Source organism: Mobula hypostoma, chromosome 1 (assembly GCF_963921235.1).
Source record: "Mobula hypostoma chromosome 1, sMobHyp1.1, whole genome shotgun sequence".
NCBI lineage: Eukaryota > Metazoa > Chordata > Chondrichthyes > Myliobatiformes > Myliobatidae > Mobula > Mobula hypostoma.
Genome location: NC_086097.1, coordinates 139,587,870 through 139,614,912, shown reverse-complemented (window position 1 = coordinate 139,614,912; position 27,043 = coordinate 139,587,870). Strand labels below are relative to the sequence as shown.

The 27,043-nt window shown below is 39.9% G+C and overlaps 1 protein-coding gene across 1 annotated transcript in view; it reads left to right on the top strand.

Annotated features, from left to right (window-relative positions):
* Positions 1-3,672: 3,672 nt before the first annotated feature.
* LOC134350951 (septin-7) overlaps positions 3,673-27,043 on the top strand; it is a 124,555-nt gene continuing 101,184 nt past the window's right edge. Inside the window, exon 1 of the mRNA XM_063056827.1 lies at positions 3,673-3,795. Within this exon, the coding sequence (XP_062912897.1) occupies positions 3,786-3,795 (10 nt within the window). The 5' untranslated portion in view covers positions 3,673-3,785. The remainder of the gene's footprint in view (positions 3,796-27,043) is intronic.

Genomic DNA, 27,043 nt, shown 5'->3' with positions numbered 1-27,043 from the left:
TCAAATGGAAAGTGCACTGAATGATGGGCAAAACAGAAATGTTATGGCTGGGTTGCGAGGAGGATGAGCTTGGAGTCAGAAGCTTAGTAATTTTTGGGAGACACGTTGCCCATTCAAAGTCACAATTAACACATGGACAGTACCAGTTTCTTTTCCTGTGTTTAATCCATGTGGCCCATCAAAATCATGAACCAGCAATAAACTGAAGAGTTAAAGAAGCATATCGAATTTGTGAATTGTGGAAGTTTGTCGTCATATACATTAGATTCAAGTTTGTTCTAGTGCTAACAACGATTTATTGTTGCCTTTCCCTGCTGTAAGCTTTCAGCTTCTGTAGTTCAAACAAGATTTTGGTTGAATCATCTAATTTTTGCTAAACCTTGTCAATAAATGCAATGTTGGTGCCGTAATGTGTGGCCACTCTTCTGATCTGGCCCAGCACATCCTCGGGTGTGCTAGTTAATGCAGATGATGCATTTCTCCATGTTTCAATGTATATATTATAAATACATTTGAACAAATGAAAAGCTTACATTGATGGAAAATTTAGCTTCTAATTGGAACATGTAGCCTCAAAAACATCTTCAAATATTCATCTGCCTTTCTCCTACCTTAAGTAACCTTGAATTGAAATTTATGAAATTTTGTATTTTAAGGAAATTGAATAGACCAAGGGAAATAATTGATTGGATCAGTTTGGTTCATTTTTTATATTTATTTCATTAGTCTTCAACTTTCTGACTCAATTCATTTGTCAAAATTTCCAGCAGCTTGTATTGCATCTTAATTATTCAGATTTTTCAGGTAATCTGTATTAATATTTGTAATAGTAGAAGATGAATGTTGCAGTTAGATGTTAGTGATTTTAGCCTATTGGAGAAAAACAACTGGCAGATGAGGTGATTTCTTCAGTTCTAAGGTCCTTTTGTCCATAAAAATGTCAGCCAAAGTTAGCAGTATGGTAACAAATTATAGAAAACTTCTGAGTGGAAGAAATTTGCTTCACAATGTGGGATTTGATTTGTATACACGAAGCTAACTAGCTAATTGGCAGTGATTCAGAATGGGGAGCTTTTCCTTTCTTTTTAAGGAACTTCTGTTTGAGTTTTAAAAATTCCTTAGGCGTTTTATCCTTACTATTATCTGGCTGTGTGGAATACTAGTTTTAGTCAATATTGCGACTAGTGGGAGTTTATGGCACTTGAAGGAAGGTGACCATGTGGTCCATTGGACAAAGTAGAAAGTATGGTGTGGCATGTGGAGGTGAAACTGGCAGTTCAGAAGCTAAATGATATGTTGGCCTTCATGGTGAGAGAAGGGGCTACGGGATTAGGCCTGCCTTACTGCAACTGTACAATACTTTGGTGAGGTCATACTGTGAAAATTTGTTGTGGTCTCCAAGAGGAAGGATGCTCTTGCTGTTGGGGAAGTGCAGCAAAATTTAACTAGACCGGTCCTTGGGGTGGTAGCACAGTTGTATGAAGAAAAAGTGAATCATTTAGGCTTGATTTACTGGAGTTTAGAACACTGCGAGGGGATCTCATAGAAACCTACAAAATTCTAACAAGACCGGGCCGATTAGATACTGGAACTTACTATGCAACTTCTGATAACGATCCATTAGGGGCCATCATAGCCCAAGGACAAGGGGTAAACCAAGTACGGTCTACCAAGTAAACTAAGTAGTATGAGAAATTCACTGGAGAGCGAAAATCTTAATCTCAACCACAGAGGGCAGTTGAAGTTGCATTTTGTGGCAAAAGTGGTCAAGGATTATAAGGCAAAAGTAGGATCTAAGTTTGGATGATGAAACAGAATTGTATTGCATAGGACAGTAGGCTTGAATGTTGAATGGCCTACTGCTTGCATTTTGCTTGTGACTTCCAGTTTTCTGTTTATAGGGGAGTACAGAAAATTGATTCAACTTTGATTGTAGTGTATGGTGGTCTTGAGTTAGAGAATGGCTGACTCCTATTCTTATTTCTTACATTCTTAATACTTTTGGAGCTCTTCATCTTGGATCTAATGGAGCAAATATGCACATTAACATTGTATATGCACTTAACAAATGGTGATTTTAAAAAGAACCAGTGTGACATTGGTCCTTAAAGGTCCTTTTTTTTTTGGTGTGCCATACTCTACCAGAGTACCAGAGCCTTGGCGACCACTTTTTCAAGTGGTTGTCTTGGAGGAAAGATTTGTGAGTGGTCCCCCACGTACTTTTCACAGCGCAGATTTTTTTTTTATGAAGCCATGTTGCGAGCTCGACACTCAACCTGGCACAGATGGAAAGCATGCCTGGGAGCGGCCCGACTGGATTCTAACTCGGGAACCTTCGCTCCGGAGTCCGGCGCTGATGTCACTGCGCCACCAGCCGGCTTAAAGGTCCATAGTGTTGGCTAAAACCTTTTCTTGCTGTTGTGGTTCCAGGTTCATTCCAGAATAGAATGACTAACATATTAGCTCAAGAAATTCAAGGTGGAATGTTAGGGAAGTGTAAGATTAAGAAGTTATGAGCAGGTAGTCTGCAAAATGCCAGTCATGTACAGCTGTTCCGGTGAATGATTTCATCCAAATCCAGAGCTAAAAGGTCCCTTCTAGAATGAAAATTCAGGTTACTCTTTTTGTTAAATCTTGCTGTATTGCAGATGAGGGGTAGGACTGACTTTCATTAATTTGAACTGGATTGTGTTGTGAATTATTATGAGGAGTAAGAGAATTCATTTTAAAATTTATATAAATTACTGTCGTTTTGAAACATAGAACAGTACAGCACAGAAACAGGCGCTTTGAATCAATTAAATTAGTAATCAAGTGATCAACTAATCTCTTCATATCTCTCCATTTTCCTTACATTCATGTGCCTATCTAAATGTCTCTTAAAAGCCCCTAATGTATCTGCCTCTACCACCACCCCAGGCAGTGCATTCAAGGCACCCACCATTCTGTGGGGGTGGGGAGGGACTTGCTCCTCCCATCTCCTTTGAAATTACTTCCTCTCACCTTAAATGAATGCCCTCTGGTATTAGATATTTCAACCTTGGGGAAAAATATACTGTCTGTCTGCTCTATCTATGCATTTCATAATCTTATAAAGCTCTATCAGATCTCCCCCCTCAGCCTCTGACGCTCCAGAGTAAACCCCCTCTGATCCAGTCAGCATCCTGGTGAATCTTCTGCACTGTCTCCAAAGCCTCAACACCTTTTCTATAATGGGGTGACTAGAACTGTATGCAGTACTCCAGGTGGGGCTTAACTAGAGTTTTATAAAGTTCCAACATAACTTCCAGACATTTGAAATGTATGAGTGATTTTGATATGTTTAAATATAGAGTAAGTGATGTACAGTAGTTATATTTGAAGCCTAACATTTTCTTTTTGTTTCATGCTGTTGGTGATGATGCTGGTTATTATACTGCATCTTATTTCCAATCCTTGCTGTGCCACATGGATGTTTCATGACCATCTCTGGACTCTGGACCTATGGGTTTACAACAGCGGTAAGTATTTGAAACCTGACCTTTCTTTTTTCCAACTATACTCGATGCGAAGTTGTCTGGCTTTCTTGACACAGCGTGTTGTATGTGAATTGTCATTTTAAGTTTTGGCTCTCTACTCCTGAGTTTGTTTTGATGTCAGTGTTATATTAATTGTTTCTGCTGTAGAAACTAATTTTTTAAATTATGTTATAGCAACAAAAGAATCTTGAAGGATATGTGGGGTTTGCAAACCTACCTAATCAAGTGTACAGAAAGTCTGTGAAGAGAGGATTTGAATTCACATTGATGGTTGTGGGTAAGTAATTTAAAATATATTGAAAATGGAAATCATTTAATTGTCATTTTGTTATTAGAGACCTTGTTGAAGAGAAACTGGTGGAAAGGTTGAGGAGTATATGCAGTATGTAATCCTGAATCATATACTTGAATATCTCAGGCTTATTTCCCCAACAAATGAATTTTAGCTAAGAGTGTTCTGCTCACATCCCTGTGAATTAAAGGAAGTAAGTCGGTTATCCATGTTTGGTTGTTGACTGAGGATAGATTCCTTTTTGAAACCTCTATGAAGAGATAAATTTATCCTGTCACTTGAATAGTGCCTACAGGAGATGTACCTTGTGGCTAAAGGTGAAAATTTATTGACAACTGAGTCATTGGAACCCCATTCTATTTGAAGCAAGATAGTAATCAAACAAATGTACTTTTCAGATCAGCAAAACCGTTGAACTCCAGGAGTATAAACGGTTCAAGTTGGATCATTCCTAGTGATAGACGGTGTTAGATATTTGTGATGACTCTGCTAAAAGAAAGGAAATAATTCCATTAAACTGGATATTATGATCCTGAAAAGAGACATGATTAAAGAGAACTTCATATTTATTTAGCAATTCACTGAGGAGTTGGCCCTTCTGGCCCCATGCCAACCTAGCAACTCCCAACAAACCCAACTAACCCTAACCTAATCACGGGACAATTTAGTGACCAACTAACCTATCTGGTACATCTTTGGAGAAAACTGGAGGACGTGAGAAATCCCACACATTCCATGGGGAGAACGTACAGAGACTCCATCCAGAACGGTGACTGAGCTGTCATAGTGTCAAGTTACTTACTATGCTCTGTCCAATGGGCATAGACCTCACTCTCTCATGCCATATAATTTTGATGAAGCTCATGATATATTTTCCATTTTGCCTCTTAAATTCAAAGCACTTGAATTATTTTTAATCTGCCTTTGTCTTCCTATTTTTCTGTTTTGCTTTACATTATTTAAATCAGTCTAAAGTTTCTAATTTCAAGTTGATATGAGAAAGGACACAAAGATGTTTTGAAAGGGGTTTAAAAAGTGAGTGGAGGAAGGAACAGAATGTTAGAAACACTTCTGATGAAGGATCTTGAACCTGAGACATTTCCGTTTACACAAAGTTTGTCTGACTTTGAGTGTTTACAGCATTTTTTTTTTCCAGTTTCTAGCATTTAGTCTTTTTGTGTAGCACAAACACTGGCAGAGATCAGCTGGGTGCAAGGAGGCCTGTTTTTGAGCTGTATTACACCACTGCAAACTTGGCACTATTGGAACATTCAGAATATCTCAGGCTGAAATTAATTTTGTGGGATATTGATTTGACTTTGAAAGTTAACTGCAGTGGATAATTATAATGGTGTAATATCTGAGAAAAGGGGTTTGGGTCAGACAGGGTAGCCACATTCGTTTAACTATACGTTATACTTTATTGTCGCCAACAATTCATACTAGAACGTACAATCATCACAGCGATATTTGATTCTGCACTTCCTGCTCCCTGGATTACAAATGTTAAATAATTAAAAATGGTAAAAATTAGTAAATATTAAAAATTTAAATTATAAATCATAAATAGAAAATAGAAAAATGGAAAGCAAGGTAGCGCAAAAAAAAAAACGAGAGGCAGGTCCGGATATTTGGAGGGTACGGCCCAGAGCCGGGTCAGGATCCGTTCTGCAGCCTTATCACAGTTGGAAAGAAGCTTTTCCCAAATCTGGCCGTACGAGTCTTCAAGCTCCTGAGCCTTCTCCTGGAGGGAAGAGGGACGAAAAGTATGTTGGCTCGGTGGGTCGTGTCCTTGATTATCCTGGCAGCACTGCTCCGACAGCGTGCGGTGTAAAGTGAGTCCAAGGACGGAAGATTGGTTTGTGTGATGTGCTGCGCCGTGTTCACAATCTTCTGCAGCTTCTTTCGGTCTTGGACAGGACAACTTTCATACCAGGTTGTGATGCACCCTAGAAGAATGCTTTCTATGATGTATCTATAAAAATTAGTGAGGGTTTTAGGGGACAGGCCAAATTTCTTTAGTTTCTTGAATTTATAAATGATGTCTGTTCTGTTTGGCACGTTTGTCTTAAATCTTTGAGGTGGGGCAATGACTTTATTACATGGGAACTTAACATTAGAATAGTTTTCTGTGCTCTGTGGAACATTTATGTAAAGGTAATCTATATGGTAGTTGCTAAGTTATTGATAATTGCTTGGCTGTAACTAGCATTGTGAGTGAAATCATAATACTGCTTACAGTTTGAAATTGGATGATTTCCAATTTATGGGGTGATTGACCATGATACTACTAACATGTCTATATACTACAGTATGCCTGTGAAATCTCTTATCCAGAGAGACCATATGGATAAGATTAGAAACCAGGGGATATTCGGCTTGATGGGACTATGTTGTAACAGTCCTCCCCCCCCCCCCCACCCCAATAGTCAGTGGGAATTAGAGGAGCAGGTGTATAGAGAGAGATTACAGATAGAATATTATTAATGGGAAATTTTAACTTCCCTGATATTTACTGGATTATTCATAGCTGCAAAAGGCTTGGCCAGTGTGAAATTTGTTAAATATGCCCAAGAAAGTATTGTTAGTCACTAAGAAAGGCACTAATTGGTGAGGATAGGCAGCAATGTCTCCACCACAATTATTCTCAACACTGGCCCTCAATAAAGCTGTGTCCTCAGCACCCAACTTTACTCCCTGTATAGTCGTGACTATGTAGACAGATTCTGCTCTAATTCCATTTACAAGTTTGCTGATATTACCAGTATAGAAGACAATATCTCAAATAATATGTTGAAGGAGATGGAGAGCCTGGTGATAAGGTGTCGTGACAATACACTTTCTGTCAGTGTCAGCAAAACAAAAGAGCTCATCATTGACTTCAGGATGGGGTTGGTGTTGAGTTTGAGGGTTGAGAGTTTCTGAGTGAACATCACCAATAGTCTATTCTGGTCCAGTCATATGGATGCCACAACCAAGGAAACTCACTGTCACCTCCACTTGCTCAGTAAAGAAATTTAGCATGTCCACTTTCACCCTCAATTTTTATGTATCCTTCCACTTCAACAAAATGGCCCTCCTAGCTATCAATGTAACAAATGCAATAACATGTTGGTCAGACACAGAAATACCATGAATATTTTGAGGAACTATCCCAAAAAGCACAGTTAATTTATTAGGTTGTAAATTAATTTTAAGTGCTTTAGAATTGTTGAGAAAACCGACTTCCAGAACTGTTCCAATATAGAACAAGACCAAAACATATGTGTCAGTGTAGCTATCTCAGTTTTACATCTATCACAATGACTATCAACATTAGGAAAGATTTTACAAAGTCTCTCCTTCGTCAAATGATAACGATGTACAGTTTTAAATTGAATCAATGAATGGCTAGCACAAATTGAAGAAGAGTTAACCAACTTCAATGTCCGCATCCAATCCTCTGTCGTAAAAGTCAAATTAAGTTCCTTTTCCCAATCCTGTTTAATCTTAGATAATCTTTAATTTTAGAATGTATTATTGGGCTGTTAATCTGCGATATATGTCTTTTTGGTTATACTGGGTTGATAAGAGTGATCAGCCAATTTGGGTAGACCTGGAACTGAAAGTTGTAAAATAGTTTTATTTAACCTCGTTATTGGGAGCTCCTTTACCTATGCAATTAGGTAAAGTTGTTAATTTAAACCTATATCCTGTGATTAAGTATTCTTTACAAATTTGGCTCCAGTTCCGCATTTTTTTTTTAATCTCAATTTTTATAAATACACTATAGAAAGTATTTGATCAGGAGGCATCACAGCTTGGTACTGCTCTGCCCATGACTGCAAGAAACTGCAGAGTTCTTGACACAGCTGAGCATATAACAGCATTAGGCTCCCCTCCATGGACCCTGTCTATACTTCTCACTGCCTCAGTAAAGCAACCAGCATAATCAAAGACCTCACCCACCCTGCGCATTCTCTTTCTTCTCCCCTACCATTAGGTAGGAAGTACTAAAGCCTTAAAGCATGTATCACTAGGTTCAGGGACAGCTACTGTCTTGCTGTTATAAGTCAATTGAATGTTTCCCAGTATGACAAGGTGGTCTCTTGACCTCACATTCTACCTTGTTGTGTTCTTGCACTTACTGACTACCTGCACTTCATTTTCTCTTGTACCATAAAACTTTATTCTGCACTCTGTTATTATTTTCCATTGTACAACCTCCATGCCCTATGGAAATGAATTGATCTGTATGAATTGTTTGCAAGACTATTTTTCGAATGACCTCTTGGGGAATGAGGTAGGACAAGTGACTGAAATGTTTGTCTGGGAGAACTTGGGGACCAGTGACCATAATTCTGTTAGTTTTTAAATAGTTATGGAGAAAGGTAAGAGAGGTCCATAGGTTAAGTCCTAAACTGGGATAGGCCCAATTTTGTGGTGTCCTGCAGGGACTTTTTGCGGACAAAGGGATGACTGGCAATCGAGAAGCTTTTAAAAGTATAATATCAACAGTCTAAGGGCAGCATTTTCCTGCTAGAGTTGAGGGGCAAAGCTGGCAGCTTTAGAAAACCCTGACCAGCATGAGATATTTTGAGACAGAACTGAGCAATGTCTTATCTCGATCCATGTGTCACAGATCCTTATCAACTGATTTTAGTTTGTAACATTCCATTTGGGCATTAATTTGGGGAGAGTGAGAAATGTGCATTTCATAAACTAAGCTCTAGTTTATCGCTAACATTTTTGATTTTGGGTGCATGACAAATACTTGAACATAGTTTGTGATCTGATTGGTCCTTGAATCCCTGCTGCACTTCCAGTTAAAATGATGTGGTCAGGTTCTATCTATTTGACTAGCAATGCCAGGCAGATTGTAGGAGGCACTTTGTCTGGGAAAGCTGTGTGTTATGAGAAAAGTAGATGAGAAAAATCTAATTGAATACTGGGCTTTGCTCAGTTGAGAACGAGGTTTATTATCACAATCTGATATGATGTGGAAATTTGTTGTACAGCAGCAATACAGTTTAAAGACAAAAAATCCTCTAGATATGAAACTGTTCTGAAACACGGAGTGTGTGTCTTCAGGCTCCTGTGCCAACTCCCGAATGATTGGAAGGAGAAGGTGGTGTTGTCAGCATGGTAAGGATACTTAATGATGGATGTTGTTTTCTTGAGGCAACACCTCTTAAAGATGTTCTCGATGGTGGAGACGCTTGTGCCCATGATGGAGTTCATGAGCAGCAACCCTCTGCAGCCTTTTGTGATCCTTTGCATTGGAAGCCCCAAACCAGGCTGTGATGCAACCAGTCAGAATGCTGTCCACCATACAACTGTAGAAATTTACGAGGGTCTTTGGTTGTGTGCAAAACCTCTTCAAAATCTGAGCAAAGATCTGCTTGAATGCTACCCGGATATTGCATTAATGTGTTAGGCCCAGGACAGATTCCCTGAGATGTTGTCACTGAGGAACTTCAAGCTGCTGAGCCTTCAATAAGTTCTCCTGACTTCCCCTTCCTGCAGTCCACAATAAATTTTGTGGTCCTGTTGATGTTGAGAGCAAACTTGTTGTGGCATCACTCAACCAACTGATCTATCTATCTATCTATCTATCTGTCTAACTATCTGGTACTAAAGCTGTGAATGTAATTGCTTTAAGTTAAGAAAGGATGAGGCTATCTAGATAGCAGACTGTCTGTAGCAATTGTGGGGAGAGTAAGATAGTATAAGATACCTGGAAGGGATTCTGATTTGGAGTTGGATTATGAAATCAGAAACTTGAGATTGGATTAAATTGACGAATGAAGGAAATTGTTAAAGATATGAGAGCAGGCTAAATAAATGAGTCTGCATCATATTTGATGCACTTGTAGCTAGGGTCACAAGGGAAAAAAACTAAAAGAAACTAGAAACTGCATCATTTTTGTTCTTGTGGCTGCATTCACTTTCATCACCTCAAATTCCAATGAAATCTTGAAGTGTTTTGGTCCAAAACATCGACTGTTCATTCCCCTCCATAGTTTCTGCTTAACCTTCTGAGTTCCTCCAGCATCTTGTGTGTGTTAGATCTGATTTTTCCGATGCTCTCAGATACCTGAGCATGGTCACTTAGTGTTATTTTAAAGCAGCCATCCACATTCCAAATGTAAACTTTTGAAGGGCAAACTCTAAAGCAAAGTAATATTATATCATATTGGTCATATCCTTTATTTTGCAAAGATGAAATCAAAATTACATGTTTTATAAATATTTAGGTAAAGCCCAATGTAATTCTTGATTTTTTAAAAAATTCAGATTCATTAAGAATCTGATGCTAACTTTTCCCTAATGCACAATGGTTCTGATATATTTCCTTTGGCACTGATTTCAGTATTCTGGGTGGAGAAACTTCCTGCATTTTTAGATTGTCAAATGTCACATCTCAGATGTTAAGTAGCTAAAGCTGAACAAAACAACATGGATATTTCCTGTTTGAACAATAGATGTTAAATGGTTCTTGAGTGGATTATGGATCCATTCACAGGTTCAGTTTGAGAGGGTAGGTTATATTTTGCCTGATTCTGTTTCAGTTGTGCATTAATAATTGATTGAGTTGCTCAGTGTTTTTTTTAAACGGCAGACTCAATAGGCCAATGGCCTAATTCTGCTACTGTTTTTTTAATGGTCTTATAAGAACAAAAAATGCTTGAACTGTGCAAGTCAGGTAGCATCTGTGCAGTGAGAAACAGTTGTGTTTTTATTCACCAGAAATGGAAGTGGTGGAGAATGAGACAGCACAACACCATCTCACAGATGGGAAGAAAGGCTGGGAAAATGAAATGTAAAACAGGCCATGCAGGTCATCAATTTGGGATTAGGAACAAAATGGCGCTTTGAAAATGCCACTCAGAATTAAGCTAGAATTATTATTAGCTAGAAATTGCTGAAGCCAACATTTACCCAGGAAGTATAGTATGTGAATGTTTGTAAACTGAGTGCTGTTCCTCAAACTAATCTTGTACTTACCAAGCATAGCCAAGCTTGGAGTAGAATTAAAGAGTGACTGGAGTGTAGGTTAGCCCTCTGTTTTGTAGTTTAAAAGGGAGTTTTATTTGCACTTGTAGAAAGGGCTACTGATAGCAAATGTGCTAATTTCGCAGTACAATGTATCAGTACAATTAGTTCAAAATCATCTTAACCAATCCTGATCATTACTGTTTCCAAGTACTTTGTTCCTGGCTCTCCATTATGTTCAACTGAACTTCTTGAAATTTAATTTGTCGCTTGACATATTACATTTAATTGAACTTGGCAATTCCAGGGATATCCCTATCTGCCAAAGATGAGGCTAACGCATTTTCATCCATCTTTATCTGGAAGTTACAAGTGGATTATCTATTGCTTTTTCTCCCAATGACCTTGTCACAGCTGCCAGTCTAATCCAATCAACTAACTGCATCTGATATCAAACAGTCGTTGAGAGCGCAAGATACAGAAAAGATCATGGGACCAGTTGGCATTTTTGCTGAAGATTTAGCTCTGTTTCTAGCTTAGCTATTGCTGTGCAGTTATAATAGCTAATAATATTTACATCATGTACATAAGAAGCAGGAGAGGTCCAGTTATGGTTAACTCCCATCCAAATGATCTACTCAAAATTATGAGTAACATGGAAGGTGTCTTTTGACACTATAATAAAAGCATTTGCCAGTAATCCAGAAACAAAGCACTGCAAACGCGGAGACTGCTCGTGTAGTATCTGTGGAGTGAGAAATTATTTATTTTTCAGGTGGTTATCTTTTTATTAGATCTGGGTAAAGTTAAAATTTAATTCAAAACTGACAAAAAACAGTGGAGTGAAACTAGGAAGACAGCAACTTGGTGAGGTGAGTGATGACAGACAGAGTTAAATGCTTATGAAGGGTAAAAGCTATGTTTGAGGAAGGTGTCATTCCCAGATGAATAAAATCTGAGGTTGGGGGGGTGTAGGTGAGGGAGGGAAACTAGATGCTAGGAATGTGAAATGTAAGGTGAATGGCTGATATCTGTAATTGGTGCACTTAATATTAAGTCTGTCATATACTGAATTGGTAAATTTATTCTGTAGGTTTCTGTTGTGCTGTTATACTGTTGGATCAGTGCAGGAGGCCGGAAATGGAGATCAGCAATTAGAACCTCTGAGTTGTCACTCTGTAGAATTAGATTTCACAGTATGAAGACTGAATACCATGTAATAAACAGAAAGTTACTGTGTTGCCTAGAAGTTGTGTTAGTGTCTGAAAAGTGGCATGGGAGATAGAATTGCATGTGTTAGGTGGGTGAAAAGGATTGTGAACATTGGTAGAGACGAAAGAGTGAACTGGGGGGAACTATCCACAAATACTGAATGGCAGCGGGAAGATCTATGATGGCACAATGTTCAATTCCATTTGTAACTCTGCTGAAAATAAACCGGTTTAATAGAAGCTTAAATGGACTAGCCACATGAATATTGTGCTATAGACTGAAATAAAAAACAAGTTGCTAGAGGAACTCAGCAGGACAGGCAGCACCTGTGTAGAGAAATAGACAATTTACATTTTAGAACAAGTCATTTCATCTGCCCTGAAAAATTAGAGGAAAGATGGCCAGTATGAAGAGGCAGGGGGAGGGGTGAGGCAAGAGTCGCCAAGTGAAATGTGGATCTTAATTGAGGAGTTGATTCCCCTTTCTGCCGTTTTTTAAAAAAGCTAGCAAAGTCTTAACTAACATTGAAATCTTATCGTACCATGAGAAATTGGTACTATTGGAACAATATTCCACTCATTGTAATCTTAAAAATTTAAGCTTGTTTTCAGTGGCCTTCTGAAAAAAATATTGAAAGCCAAGTTGTCCTTAAATAACAGTATGAAATTTAAGATGTTGAACAAAACATTACTATGGATATTCATGACAAGTGTTTAAATTGAATAGCAAAAGACTGCAGATGCTGGAAATCTGAAATAAAACTAGAAAATGCTGAAAACGAAGTTCCTTTGCTTTGTGGATACACCAGAGACTGCAGATGATGGAAGTTTAGAGCAATACAAAAAAAAAGTGCTGGAGGAACTCAGGAGGGTAGAAGTCAGAATAAAGAGTGAGGGAAGGTGTAGAAGTCCAAGCTGGTGGATGAATGGTGAATCCAGGTTAGAGGGAATGGGTAGGTGGGAGTAAGTTGCAATGGTGTGAGAAGCTGGGAAATGATAGGTAGAATAGGCAAAAGGCTGAACAAGATGTAATCTGAAAGGAGAGAGCAGTAGACTGTGGAGGGGGGGGAATGAGGTGGGGAACAAGAGGGAGGAAGGTGGGGGGTAATGGCTATATCCTGAATAAAGCGGTCAGAGGAATGAGGGAAAACAAGGGGAGGGGTTAAAGGAGACAGGGGAGTGGTTACCAGAAGTTAGATATATCGATGTTGATGCCTTCAGGGTGCAGATTAAAATCAAATATGAGGTGTTTTTCTCATCTGCACCGTGCCATCTCAGCAGTAGAGGAGTTTGTGGGCCGACATGCCAGTGTGGGAATGGGAAAAGGGATGAAAATGTCTGGACACCAGGAAGTGATGAGGGAGTTGCTGAGAGAGCAATCCCTGTGAAAAGTGGGGAAGGGAAGGTGAGCGCCTGGTGGGATCCGACTGAAGATGGTGGAAGTTGCAGAGAATGATATGTTGGATACAGAGGCTTATGGGGTGGCATAACTCTAGCCCCCTTATGTTGGAGTGCATGGTCATGGGGCGAGGGCAGATGTGCAAGAAATCGAGCAGATGCAGGTGAGGGCTGCATTAATAGCAGTTGAGGGAAATCCTGTTTTCTGTCTGTTTTTGCATTTCCTCTGTGCTTCTGGCCCCTCCCCCTCCACATTATGAAGCAAAAATGGGTTTACTAGTCGCCAGAATTTGTGGTTTCCTTTGCTGTGTGAAATTTCCTTTAAAGGAAATATGCTTAGTTATTCGTCATCCAATTAAGACTGTCTACCTCTCGGTGAAGACCTGTTGATAGTAGAAAGATTAGGTTTCTGATTAAGCCATTTTGATGATGTACTCTTTCAGGAAGTGATTTTACTAACAAGATGTTCCATTTTTATTTGGAGGAAGATTTAAAATTGTTTTATTAAAATGTTTTGTTTTTGTAGTAGCTATAATGTGGTCTTTTGAGTTGAATGGAAGTCAGCAATGAAATGCTATATATATCTACTGTGGAATATTCAGAACTTGGGAAAGTTTTTGTACTTAAGTAGCAAGGATATCCAGAGGCCGGAGGAGAGCTGGAACTTTATTAATTGTGTTTAGAAGCTGTTAGACACTGGCAGCTCTTTAACTGGACCTGAGGTAAGATCTGCTGAAGTAAAATAATGTGCTTGGAGACTACTTACTTGAAACTTCGGCAATTTGATTTTCTTCTGGTGTGATTTAAGTATATGGTTTTCTTAAATATATTTTGGTTTGTAATAATTTAAATTAACAAAAAATTATCACTTGGTTGTCAGGAAATGAAAATGGAAGTCTTGGAGTCAAGTTGAACTAGCATTCCAACTCTCAATATAAATTAAAGAAATTAATCTTGGGTTTCTTTAAAATCCTATTAAACATTCGCCTTCCATTACATCCTTTTAAGGACACTTGTATCTGAGCAACCTTCTGTGTTAAAATAATTTATTTTGTATCTTGAAATTCTATGAGTATCTGGTCCTGGTATGGGTATTTAGCAGAGAAAGGATTGAGAATAGTAACATTTTTGTAAATGATGACCAGCAAAATTTGGTAACGAGTCACATTAATTGTAGGCTATGTAGGTAGTTCATAAAAATATTTTTGTTCAACCTTGACAGATTCAGATTGATTTTCTGTAGGCAAATGTAATTGGAAGCCAAGAGGTTTTGCTATTTTTTTTGGCTGTTGCTTAACTTAGTGTATAGGTTAGCCATACCTTTTATTTTAGTATGGATGATAACACTTGATACCCTTCCCATGTGACATAATAAAGAGCTTTGTCCAGATGTATGAAGAAGCAAGTCATGTCAGGATGGGTTAATTTTCATTTGCTCCTGATGGTCATCTCTTTGGCAAAGCCATTCCACGGCAAAACAGTTATGGTACAGACTCTGATTTGTGCTGGGATCACGTGGCAAAGCCTGTTCTTAACTGCATCACCATATCCACAGTTGTTAACATAAAAGTCTTTTCAAGCAGTTATGAAACTTGACCTTGAGTTTCTACCTTTCGTCTATGAAACGGGTGATGAATTTATGACACATTCTCAAGATTACCTGTGCAAAAAATTAGTTGCCATTTAGCATGCAGTGCTTTCCCTCGATTCTTTAAACCCCATCCATAGTAAAAAAGTACATAATGATTATCCATGCTGCCAGTTGAAACAGCAAATGACTTTTTACAACCAAAGGGCAGTGAGATGTTTTCATAGGAAATGTCTCACGCAGGCTTGGTGCCAGCTAGACAGTGATGAGAACACATGACATTGGATGAGTATATTTTGAAATACTTGCAGACCTGATGTACACATCAGTGACAACGTGCATGAAATGCTGGAGGAACTCATCAGGCCAGGCAACATCCATGGAAAACAGTACAGTCGATGTTTCAGGCCAAGACCCTTTGACAGGACTGGAAAGGAAGGGGGAGAGGTCAGAGTAAGAAGGTGGGGTGAGGGGAGGATGAAGTACAAAGTGGCAGGTTATAGGTGAAATCAGGGGAGGGTGAAGTATAGATATGGAAGTTGATTGGTGAAGGAGATAAAGGGGGAATCTGATAGAAGACAAAGACCATGGAAGGGGTGGACCACAAAAGTTAGATAATGGTAGTTGAGGAGATGTGGTGAAAGAGGCAAACAGGAATAGGGAATGGTGGAAGGGGCGGGCATTACCAGAAGTTCGAGAAATTGATGATCATGCCAACAGGTTGGAGGCTACCTGGATGAAACATAGTGTTGCTCCTCCCACCTGAGTGTGTCCTCATCCTGGCAGTAGAGGAGGCCTTGTTGGATTGTGAGCGGGAAGCAGAATTGAAATGGATGGCCAATGGAAGATCCTGCTTTATGTGGCAGATAGAATGGAGGTGCTTGGTGAAGCAGTCTCTAAATCTATGTCAAGTCTCACCAATATATAGGAGCCCACACGGGGAGCACTAGATACAGTAGATGATGCCAACAGACACGCATGTAAAGTGTTGCCTCACCTGGAAGGACTATTTAGGGCCAGCGCCTGCAGATTTTCTCATGTTTGTACACATCAGTATTTCGATACTAAATATTTACAATAATGGTACTATTTAGAAATGGTTATTTTTCAAATTAAAAAGATCAATATTGATTTCTGAAAAGGCTTACTAATATAGACCATAAAACCATAAGATAAAGGAGCAGAATTAGGTCATTTGTCATTTTACCATGGCGGATCCAATTTTCCTCTCAGCCTCAATTTTCTGCTTTCTCCCCGTATCTTTTCATGCCCTGTCCAATCAAGAATCAATCTCTGCCTTAAATATACATAAAGACTTGGCCTCCATAGCAGCCTGTGGCAAAGAATTCCACAGATTCACCACCTTCTGGCTAAAGAAATTATTCCTCATCTCCATTCTAAAATAGCACCCCTCTATTCTGAGGCTTTGTCCTCTTGTCATAGACTTTTCCATAATAGGAAACTAATTGCTTCATTTCAATCTGTAATCTTTATACTTTTATTGATAGTAAAATAAGAATAAGCATAACCATGATTTCATTGACTACAGCTCAGTATTCAACACTATCATTCCCTTGAAACATATCACTAAGCTCCAAGTCCTCAGCCTTGAAACTTCCTTGAGTAACTGGATCCTTGATATCCTCACTTGCAGACCCCAGTCAGTTCGGATTAGCAACAATATCTCCGCAGGCTCCATCAAGTCTGTGTGCCTAGCCCCCTGCGCTACTTGCTTTATACTATGATTGTGAAGCTAATTACAGCTCCAATGCCATATTTTAGTTTGCTGGCAACACTGCTGTTGTTGGCCAAAATCAAATGTGCTGACGAATGGGCATTTGGATAGAGACTGAAAATCTGGTTGAATTATGTCATAACAACAACCTCTCTCATTGCCAGCAAAACCAAAGAGCTGATTATTGACTACAGGTGGAGGATTCTGGAAGTCCATGAGCTCGTCATCATTAGGGGATCTATCCTGAAACTAGCACGTATATGCCATTACAAAGAGGGGACAGCAGTGCTTCCTCTTTCTTAGAAGTTTGTGCTGATTTGGCATGTCATAAACTTTGACAAACTTACATAGATCTACAGTGGAGAGTATCCTGACTGGTTGTATCATGGCATGGTATGGAAATATCAATGTCCTTGAACAGAGAAGCCTACAAAAAGTAGGCTTCTCACCATTGAGCACAAGGAATACTGCCACAGAAAATCAAGGGCCTCCACACTGCGGGCCATACTCTCTTCTTGCTGCTACCAACTGGAAGGAGGTACAGAGTTCTTGGGTCCTATACCACCCGGTTCAGGAACATTTATTACCTTTCAACCATCAGACTCCTGAACCAGCATAATAACTTAACTCACCTCAACACTGAACTGATTTCACAACCTACGGATTCACTTTCAACTACTATGCAACTCATGCTCAATATTATTTATTTATTATTATTTGGTTTGCTTTATAAGTTGCAGAGTTTGTCTTTTGCACAGTGATTGATTCAGGCTTTGCATAGTTTTCATTGATTCTATTGCATTCCTTTGTTTTACTGTGAAGGCCTACAGGAAAATAAATCTCAAAGTAGTATATGATGACATATGTACTTTGAACAGGAATCACTTTTTTTTTAATATAAAACTGTCCATAATTATTGTTATTCATTATTCCATGAAAATCTTTGCTCAACATCGGTTGAGAATTTCTTAGAAGATTATTGCCAATTTGGGCACATGCTCTGAAAATGGTATTCCGCCCTGGGCAAGAACATAGCAAGAGTTACATTGTCTCGTCACCTCTTTGTCTCTTCCACCATTCAGTAAAGTGGCCTCAACTTTCCTACTCTCCTTGTATTCTTTGAATTTGTTGTGGAGAATTCAAGTGTCATTGTACTTCAAGAGGAGAAATTCCTGCTCACTACCTTCTGAAATGATTACTTGTATTTGAAACTAATTTTACTAAAACATTATTGATGACTTTAATTTTCTCTGGCAACATACACAAAATTTTGGAAGAAATTTTGGCAGGTCAGGCAGCATCCATGCAAGTAAATAAACAGTCAGTGTTTTGGGCCAGTACTCTTCTTCAGGACTGAGAAGGAAGGGGAGAAGATGCAGAATTCAAGTGTTGGTGGGTTGGGGAGTGGGTGGAATGAAAAACGCTGGCTAGGTGATAGGTGAAACTGGATGGATGGGAAAGGCCAAGTGCTGGAGAAGGATTCTGATAAAGGAGAGTGGACTGTAGGAGAAAGGAAAAGAGGAGGGGATCCAGAGAGGAGTGATAGGCAGGTGAGAAGAGGTAAAAGGTTAGAGTGGGGAATGGGAGGGAGTGGAATTTTTTTTTCCCTGGAAGGAGAAATCAATATTCAAGCCATCAGGGTGGAGGCTACCCAGATGGAACATAAGGTGTTGCTTTTCCACCCTGAGGGTGGCCTCATCTTGGCACAAGAGGTGACCGTGAAAAGATGATCAGTTGATGTTAAGCACTGTCATAACAGAAAACATCTCTATAAATGTTGTTATTTTATCCCAGATGAAATTTATGTGGGTAGTGAAAACACATACAGCTTAAAAATGCCAGAGGCCAGGAGTACAAATGTTTGGCAAACTGACCAGGCTGTTTGTCCTTGGAGCTTCCATATTCAATCTTTGTTACAAATGCTGAATGTGTTTATTAAAAGCTACTGGAGCAACAAAGACTTGTATCATGTCTTTCCACTTGGTGGGAGGGGGACATTCCAAAGCAATTTGTGTATAATTGGCCAAATTTGATGCCAGGCTTGAGCTGATGTTCAGTAAGGGGGTGGGGGAGATGAGCAACTTGTTCAGAAGTGTTTCCCTGGTTCATTGCCCACACTGCCAATCTGATAAGACAATGTAGAGATCCAGAGTGGGGGAAAGTGGAATTGTGATTTGGCTGGGTACACGTCTTCCCCAGCAAATGAATGTCCCATACATACAAACAAGTTTGAGAGACGAGATGGATTTTCCTGCTGCTGGCATCTTCAAGCTGGGAATGGAGCATTTCCACGTGAACACTGCTCCCTTGCCCCGATCCCATCCCAATCCTTCCTAAGCTACAACAATCCAACAACCTGATTGTTGGATTGAGTTGGATGTGTTGAGCATGCTTCCTCACTCAGTTGGTGAGGTCAGCTGGTGGCCACTCTTCCAAAGCCCACTCGCACTCCATTTACAGCTGTTTCTATGACTCATTCTCAGATACTGTTCATTTCCCACAAGCAGTCCTCAAGAACATAACCCTGTCATGACCTGGGGACTGCCTGTATATGGAAACTGAACTTCTCAAGTGTCTTTGAAGTGTGTGTGTGTGTGGGGGGGGGGGGGGAGGCGGGTGTAACTGCATGCAGAAAATGGAAGGCTTGGACTGGACTCTGGCACAGTCCAGACTTGGTGGTGAGCAGAAGTGGTCTCAGTCCCTTTGCCCTTTTACTTTACAGTTCTCAAAATCTCTTCAGGATAGGTTTAATGGCTAGAAAATCATTTGTAAAACTTCTGTACACCAATGCACCATGATCTACACTTTCAGAAATCATGTTTTGTTGCTGAGTATATGCAGATTTTTTGTTCATTCTACCCTTGTACTGATACTTCCTATTGTGCCAACTTGTCTGGTTAAAACACCCTCAGTTTCAGACTCAAAGTAACATTGAACATATTGGCGAGTTGGCCACTTCTCTCTTTTCAAGTAGTATTTAATTCTATCATTACAATTTAATTCTTTTATTACAATTTTAAGCACTGAAATTCCAGGAATATAGATTGTCTTTTCAATATTTTTGTATGAAGTTAGAAGCTTACTCATTCTGTTTGATGTACAGTAATTTGACCAGTTCTTTACTCTCCTCCCTAAATTAATTTCACCTTGTACTCTAGTAACTCATTTACAGTGGTTCCCATGTTGTGCTACAAATGTCTCTTGGATTTGTTTCTAGTGGCTACAACTAAAGTAAACATTGTTTTCTCTTGTGTAATACCTTCCCCAATCCTGTGTGCTGCAAAGTACATTGCAGCCACATTGTTACAATAGTGACTACATTTTAAAATTGTAACATGGGAAAGATAGCAGCGACAAACACAAAATACTGGAGTAACTCAGCAGGCCAGGCAGCATCTATGGAAAAGAGTGTAGTTGATATTTTAGGCCAAGACCCTTCAGCAGGACTGGAGAAATGAAGATGAGTTAGCATCTGTTTTCCACGGATGCTGCCTGGACTGCTGAGTTCCAGCATTCTGTGTGTGTTGCTTGGATTTTCAGCATCTGCAGATTTTCTTTTGTTAAAGATAGCAGCTAATTTATGCCATAACAAGTTTCCATATGAAAACTCTGTCTCTTGGCTGTTGGTTTGGGCACATTTGTTACGCTCTCGGAAGAGCTCCCTTAGTCTTAACAATTCCACAACATCTTTAATATCTGTATGAAGCTTTCCTCTGCCCAGTTTCATGTCTAGTCGCTGCTTAACAACTCAACACAAAGACTAATTTTGCTAGGATAGCATTCCACTAACTGAACTGTTTACACTTGAATCCTTCCCCCACCCCATCAATGACAGAGAACTAAAAATATCCAATATTATGTCATACTGTAAATAGAACAAAGAACTCTTTGAAATTTACCAGTGTTATTTGTAACATAATTTAGATAAGGGTGGCACTAAAGACCAGCCAGTAGAGTTATTACCTCACATTTCAGTGACCTGGGTTTATCCTTGAGCTCTCGTGCTGCTTGTGGGGTTTGCACATTCTCCCTGTGCTTACATGGGTCACCCCCACCCCATATACCAAGGACAAGCGAATTGTTGGCTTAGTTGGCTACTTTTAATTGCTCTTCAACCAACAAACGCAGGGAGTTGATGTGAATATAAAGAAAATGAAGAAAATGTTTAAGTGGAGGAATGGGTTTGTGGTGTGAACTGCCATTGAACCATATGAACAGAATGTTCTCACATGTTTTAAGGAAATATGAGGAATATGAATGTCAATTTACAATACATTATGAGCCGAGCATTTATTTAAAAATCGATTTTGAGGTCAAAACCTGCAACTACTGTAGGCTAGAGCATGGTTTTAATTATATGCAGAATTGACGCCACTGATTCATTGAGCATGCCATGTGGTATGAGATCTATATATTTGTTTTGTTGCCAACACTTGGCAGATATTGGAAGAGGCAGAGAGGGTTGTTTCCGTGAATATTTTTTTTTCTTAAGCTGCTAGTTCACATGTAATCCTCACAGAAAAGAGTGAGAGTCCACACTGCCTGGAAACACCGACGGAAAGAGTAGCGACAGAAAAGTGTTGCCTCTTCACCTTCACTTGCATCATGTATTTTCGCCAGTCTGATTTGTAGATACAGTGCCTATAAAAAATATTTGCCCCCCTTGGAAGTTTTCATGTTTTACTGTTTTACAACGTGGAATCACAGTGAATTTAGTTTGGTCTTCTTGACACTGATCAACAGAAAAGACGACTCCTTTTCAAATTGAAAACATATTTCTACAAATTGGCTTAAATTTCTTACAATTATTCAACACAAAATAATTACTCACCCCCTTCAAGTCAGAATTTAGCAGATGCACCTTTGGCAGCAATTACAGCCTTGAGTCTGTGTGGATAAGTCTCTATCAGCTTTGCACATCTGGAAGCTGCAATTTTTCCCCATTCATTACAAGACTGCTCAAGCTCTGTCAGATTGCATGCGGATCATGAGTGAAAAACCCCTTTCAAGCCCAGCCACAATTTCTTAATTGGATTGAGGTCTGGTCTCTGACTTTGCCACTCCTGCACATTAACTTAGTTGTTTTTAAGCCACTCCTGTTTAGTTTTGGCTTCATGCTTGGGGTCATTGCCTTGCTGGAATACAAATCTTCTCCCAAGTCGCTCTTCTCTTACGGACTGCGTCAGGTTTTCCTCAAGGATTTCCCTGTATTTTGCTGCATTCATTTTACCTCTACCTTCACAAGCCAGCCAGAGCCTGCTGCAGTGAAGCATCCCCACAGCATGAAGCAGCTACCACCATGCTTCATGGTAGGGATGCTGTGCGGTGTTTGCTTTACGTCAAACATAGTGTTTAGTCTGATGGTCAAAAAGCTCAATTTTGGTTTCATCAGACCATAGAAGTTTCTTCCACCTGACTTCACAGTCTCCCACATGCCTTTTGGCAAACTCTAATCGAGATTTCAGGTGAATTTTTTTTCAACAGTGGCTTTCTCTTTGCCACTGTCCCATAAAGCTGTGATTGGTGAAGCATCTGGGCAACAGTTATTGTATGCACAGTCTCTCCCATCTCAGCCACTGAAGCTTTTCCTCCTCCAGAGTTGTCGTAAGTCTTTTGGTGGCCTACCTCACTAGTCCCCTTCTTGCATGGTCACTCACTGTTGGCCCTTCCAGATACAGGTATATTTTTACTATGATCAATTAAAACATTTAACTAATTAAATGCAAAAACAAAGGAGCTGGTTGTGGATTACAGGAAGAATGGAGACAGGCTAACCACTATTTACATCAATGGATGTGGCCTGAAGATTTACAGGCTTACATAAAGTGAGAGGTGCATGTTGGTGTAAGACATTATAATGTTACTGGCACTATAATAACAAAATAAATAGTACACATGAAGCTGAAGCATTAAAAGATGAAAAGTTACCATTGCAGAATGGAAGTGTGTCTATGAGCTGGAGAATGGGGGGAGGAGGGGTCTGTAAGGCATTTAGACAGGGAGTACATGGCAGCATGCTGTTAAGAAATCTAACAGCTTGGGGGTGGGGGGAAGAAGCTGTTACCCACCCTGACAGTTCTGGTTCTTATACTGTGGTACCTTGATGATAGGAGGTCGAAGAGATTGTGGGAAGAATTGGAGGGTCTTTGGCAAATACTGGAGGCACTGCACTTGCAATGTTTCTGATATATATCCTGAATGGAGGTGTGGGAGGGCATGGAGGAACCCCAGTGATATTTTCAGCAATCCTTAGTATCCATTGCAGGATCTTGTGATCTGATGACTGTGGTTTCCATCAGATGGTGATGCAGCTGGTCAGATGCACTCTGGTGCTTCAGTAAAATGTGGTGAGAATGTGGGGGGGGGCGTGGAGTGGGGTGGTTAACACCTTCGCTCGCCTCAGTCTCCTGAGGAAGTGGAAGCGCTGCGGTGCTCTCTTGGCCAAAGAGGTGGTGTTGAAGGACACATCTCATGGAAGGGAAAGTTGTTTGGATATCAACAATCTGCTGGAGGAGCTCAGTGGGTTGAGCAGCATCAGGGGGATTTGGAGAAAGAATTGTTGACTCTGCTTTGTTAAGATTTGGGGAGAATTGGGAGAATCAGAATGTCACCAAAGACTTTGGCAAATTTCTACAGATGTACTGTTGAGAACATTCTCACTGCTTGCATCATATGGAGGCTGCAATGTGCAGCATCGAAAGAGGCTGCAGAGTGTTGGAGACTCAGCCCGCTCCATCACGGGCACAGTCCTCCCCGCATTCAGGAAATCTTTAAGAGCTGGTGCCTCAAGAAGGTGGAATCCATCATTAGTATCCTCAGTACCAAGGAAATGCCCCCTTCTCGTTCCTACTATATGCGAGGTAGTTGAGAGGGCAGATTCCAGGACTCACCCTCACCTATCACCTGCCAGCTCCCCCCCCCCCCCCCCAAAACCAATTATTCAGGCTCTGGTCACAGCCCTTTTCAGTCTTGATGAAGGGGTCTCAACTTGAATTATCAACTGTTTATTTTCCTCCATAACGTTCTATCTGACTTGAGATCCTCCAGCATTTTGTGTTTGTAGTAATAAATGGTAGACTGATTTTCCTGTCCATTGTGAGAATTTGAGTTAACCCAGGTTCATTGATTTGCAATTTTCAAAATTTCATACGTATGTCAATTGCTGGCAATTGTTCATCCCTCGTTACATAAAAACAAATTAAAAGAAAAGCACAGAGCTAGGAGATTACTCATGCACATTTAGTTTTGCTTTTTACTTTAAATGAGGCATGTACATGTGATGTGGGGATGTAATGACATATGCCGTATACATACTTTTGGATATAACCCATAAATCATTATGTAAACACCAAAAAATGCTTAAGCAATATATTTACAATATTACTCATATTATATTAAATGTATAACAAAATCTGAGGCCATTGGTGAATTTGTAAGTTCTTTAAGGCTAGCTTTTGCTTCCCTGCCTGTGCACACTGTGTTTGCCTTTGAGGGGAATATAACCTTTTAATATCCTGAGTTTATGGGGAGAAAGCCAAGAGTAATTTTGGAGCAACACACATCAAAGTTGCTGGTGAACGCAGCAGGCCAGGCAGCATCTCTCGGAGGAGGTACAGTCGATGTTTCGGGCCGAGACCCTTCGTTAGTCCTGACGAAGGGTCTCGGCCCGAAACATCGACTGTACCTCCTCCTTGAGATGCTGCCTGGCCTGCTGCGTTCACCAGCAACTTTGATGTGTGTTGCTTGAATTTCTAGCATCTGCAGAACTCCTCGTGTTTGAGTAATTTTGGAGTGTCATTTCCGTTCTGATGTAAGATGGAAAGCAGTGCTAAACTAGAAATTGCAATTGTGACCAGCTTGGCAAAAAAACTGGTTTACAGAACTGTAGTTAACAAAATTTAATTTCTATTGGAATAAATATAAACTGGATATTAAAATTAGTTTTTTAACAACCTCATGACTATTCTGCAACTGTTGGAAGTTTGGCTCATCCATCCCCAACCATTGTGGTTCTGTTTTGAAAGGAGTCCCATGGCTTTTGAACTCAACCTCAGGCAGGCAGACTCTAAGGCAACTAATGCACTTTTTTTTATGGCTTTTTGAAATCTGCGTATCATATCTTAGAATGTGACTTTGACTATGAATGACAGTTTTGGTCTACAGCAAAGAATTGTCCATGGAATAGTCTTCAAGATTTATTCAAAATCTTTATTATGGCTACGAAAGGCTTTCTAAAATAACAGTGTAAGTTGAAAAGGCAGAATTGATGGACATTTAATCTTGCCAATACTGTAAACCAGAAGGTTGTGAGAAACATGAGTAAAATTGATATAAGTTTCCGGGCTCTTAATGCTGTGAGAGTTCATATTGAGAATTTATCAGTGTAGGCAATCTTGTATGGACTATCAAGTTTCAAGTCTGCTTGTTTTGCTGTGTTGGTATTTGAATTACTTAGATGGCAGGCAGCTGTCCAGATGGATTGGTGTTTTTGCGTCCAGCGATTCTTATGTTGCCATGAAGGAGCCAAGACTGTATTTTGGAACTCTGACATAATATTTTGACATCTGATAGATTGCTGCTGGTATCTGGAATGGGAATAACCTAAAATTTTGTATCTTGTTAAACATAAGCAAATCGTCTGTGTATTAATCCAAATGCTGTTTTACTCTGTGTAGGTTTCACCTTTTAAGGCTAAAATGCAACTGGTTTTACATACATTTTTTTATGGTTACAAGGATCACTAAGAGCTTTCCAACCTACAAATATAATAACATGACACTTCAAGAGCACCAGAATGTCAGCAACCTCTCCTCCTTTGGTACATCACATGGAGGTTTCTTCACAACTTTGTGCTGTTGGCAACAACATCTCCTCCACCATCTCCATCAGCAGAGGTGCACCACAAGACTGTGTGCTTAGCCCCTGCTCTACTTGCCTTACACTTGTAAGAGTTTGGTTAAGCACAGTTCCAATGCCCTATTCAAGTTTGCTGCTGACACTGTCATAAGCCGAATCAAAGGTGGTGACGAATCAGCATATAGGAGGGAGATTGAGAATCCAGCTGAGTGGTGTCTTAACAACAACCTCTTACTTAATGTCAGCAAGACCAAGGAGCTGATTATTGACTTCAGGAGGAGGAAAGCAGAAGTCCATGAGCCATTCGTTATTGGGGATCAGAGGAGGTGGGGTCAACAGCTTCAAATTCCTTTCTGTTGTAACTTCAGATGACCTGTCCCTGCACGTAAGTGCAATTATGAAGAAGGCCCAGCAGCATCTCTACGTAGAAGTTTGCGAAGATTTGGCGTGGCATCTAAAACTTTGACAAACCTCTATAGATGTGTGGTGGAGAATAAACTGACTGGCTACGTCACAGCCTGGTATGAAAATACTAATGCTTTTGAATGGAAAATTCTACAAAAAATACTAGATATGGCCAAATCCTTCACAGATAAACCCTCCCACCATTGAGCCATCTACACAAAGTCGTATCGTTGGAGAGCGGCATCCATCATTAAGAACCCCCACCACCTAGGTCGTGCTCTGTTCTTGTTGCTGCCACCTGGAAAAAGGTACAGGAGCCTTGGGGCTCTCACCACCAGGTTCAGGAGCAGTTATTACCTCAACTGTCAGGCGCTTGTACTAGAGGGGATAACTTCACTTGCCCCATCACTGAAATATTCCCACAACTTGTGGCTCACTTTCAAGGACTCTTCATCTCATCTTCTCAATATTCATGGGTTATTTAGTTTTCATTATTTTTTTTTGTGTTTGCACAGTGTGTTGTCCTCTGCGCACTGGTCGAACGCCTAAACTGGTGCAGTCTTTCATTGATTCTACTATGGTTCTTATTCTGTTATGGATTTATCGAGTATACCTGCAAGAAAATGATTCTCAGCGTTGTATATGGTGACATATATGTACTGTGATAATAAATTTACTTCGAACTGTAGCTTACTGCTGCTCAATGTATGCCTGGTAGTTACTAACTTCATTCCCCCAAGCCCTGTCCATTCCATTACAAAGATGTGAATCTAAATTAATTCCCATCTTGTGCAGTGTATGTGTTGATGATAGCATATTATTTCTCTTTTGTTGAGCTAAGTGGTCAGAGGCATTTGCTGATAACCACAAGGAGAATTACTGGGGCTTGTTCTTAATGACCAACTTAGTTTGTGAAGGTTGCTGGTCTTCTGGTTTGTACCTTCAGATTCATTTATTTATAATATGTACATCAAAACATACAGTAAATTGTGTCATTTGCATTAACTACCAACACAGTGTGCTGGGGGCAACCCCAAGTGTCACTATACCTTCTGGCACACACAA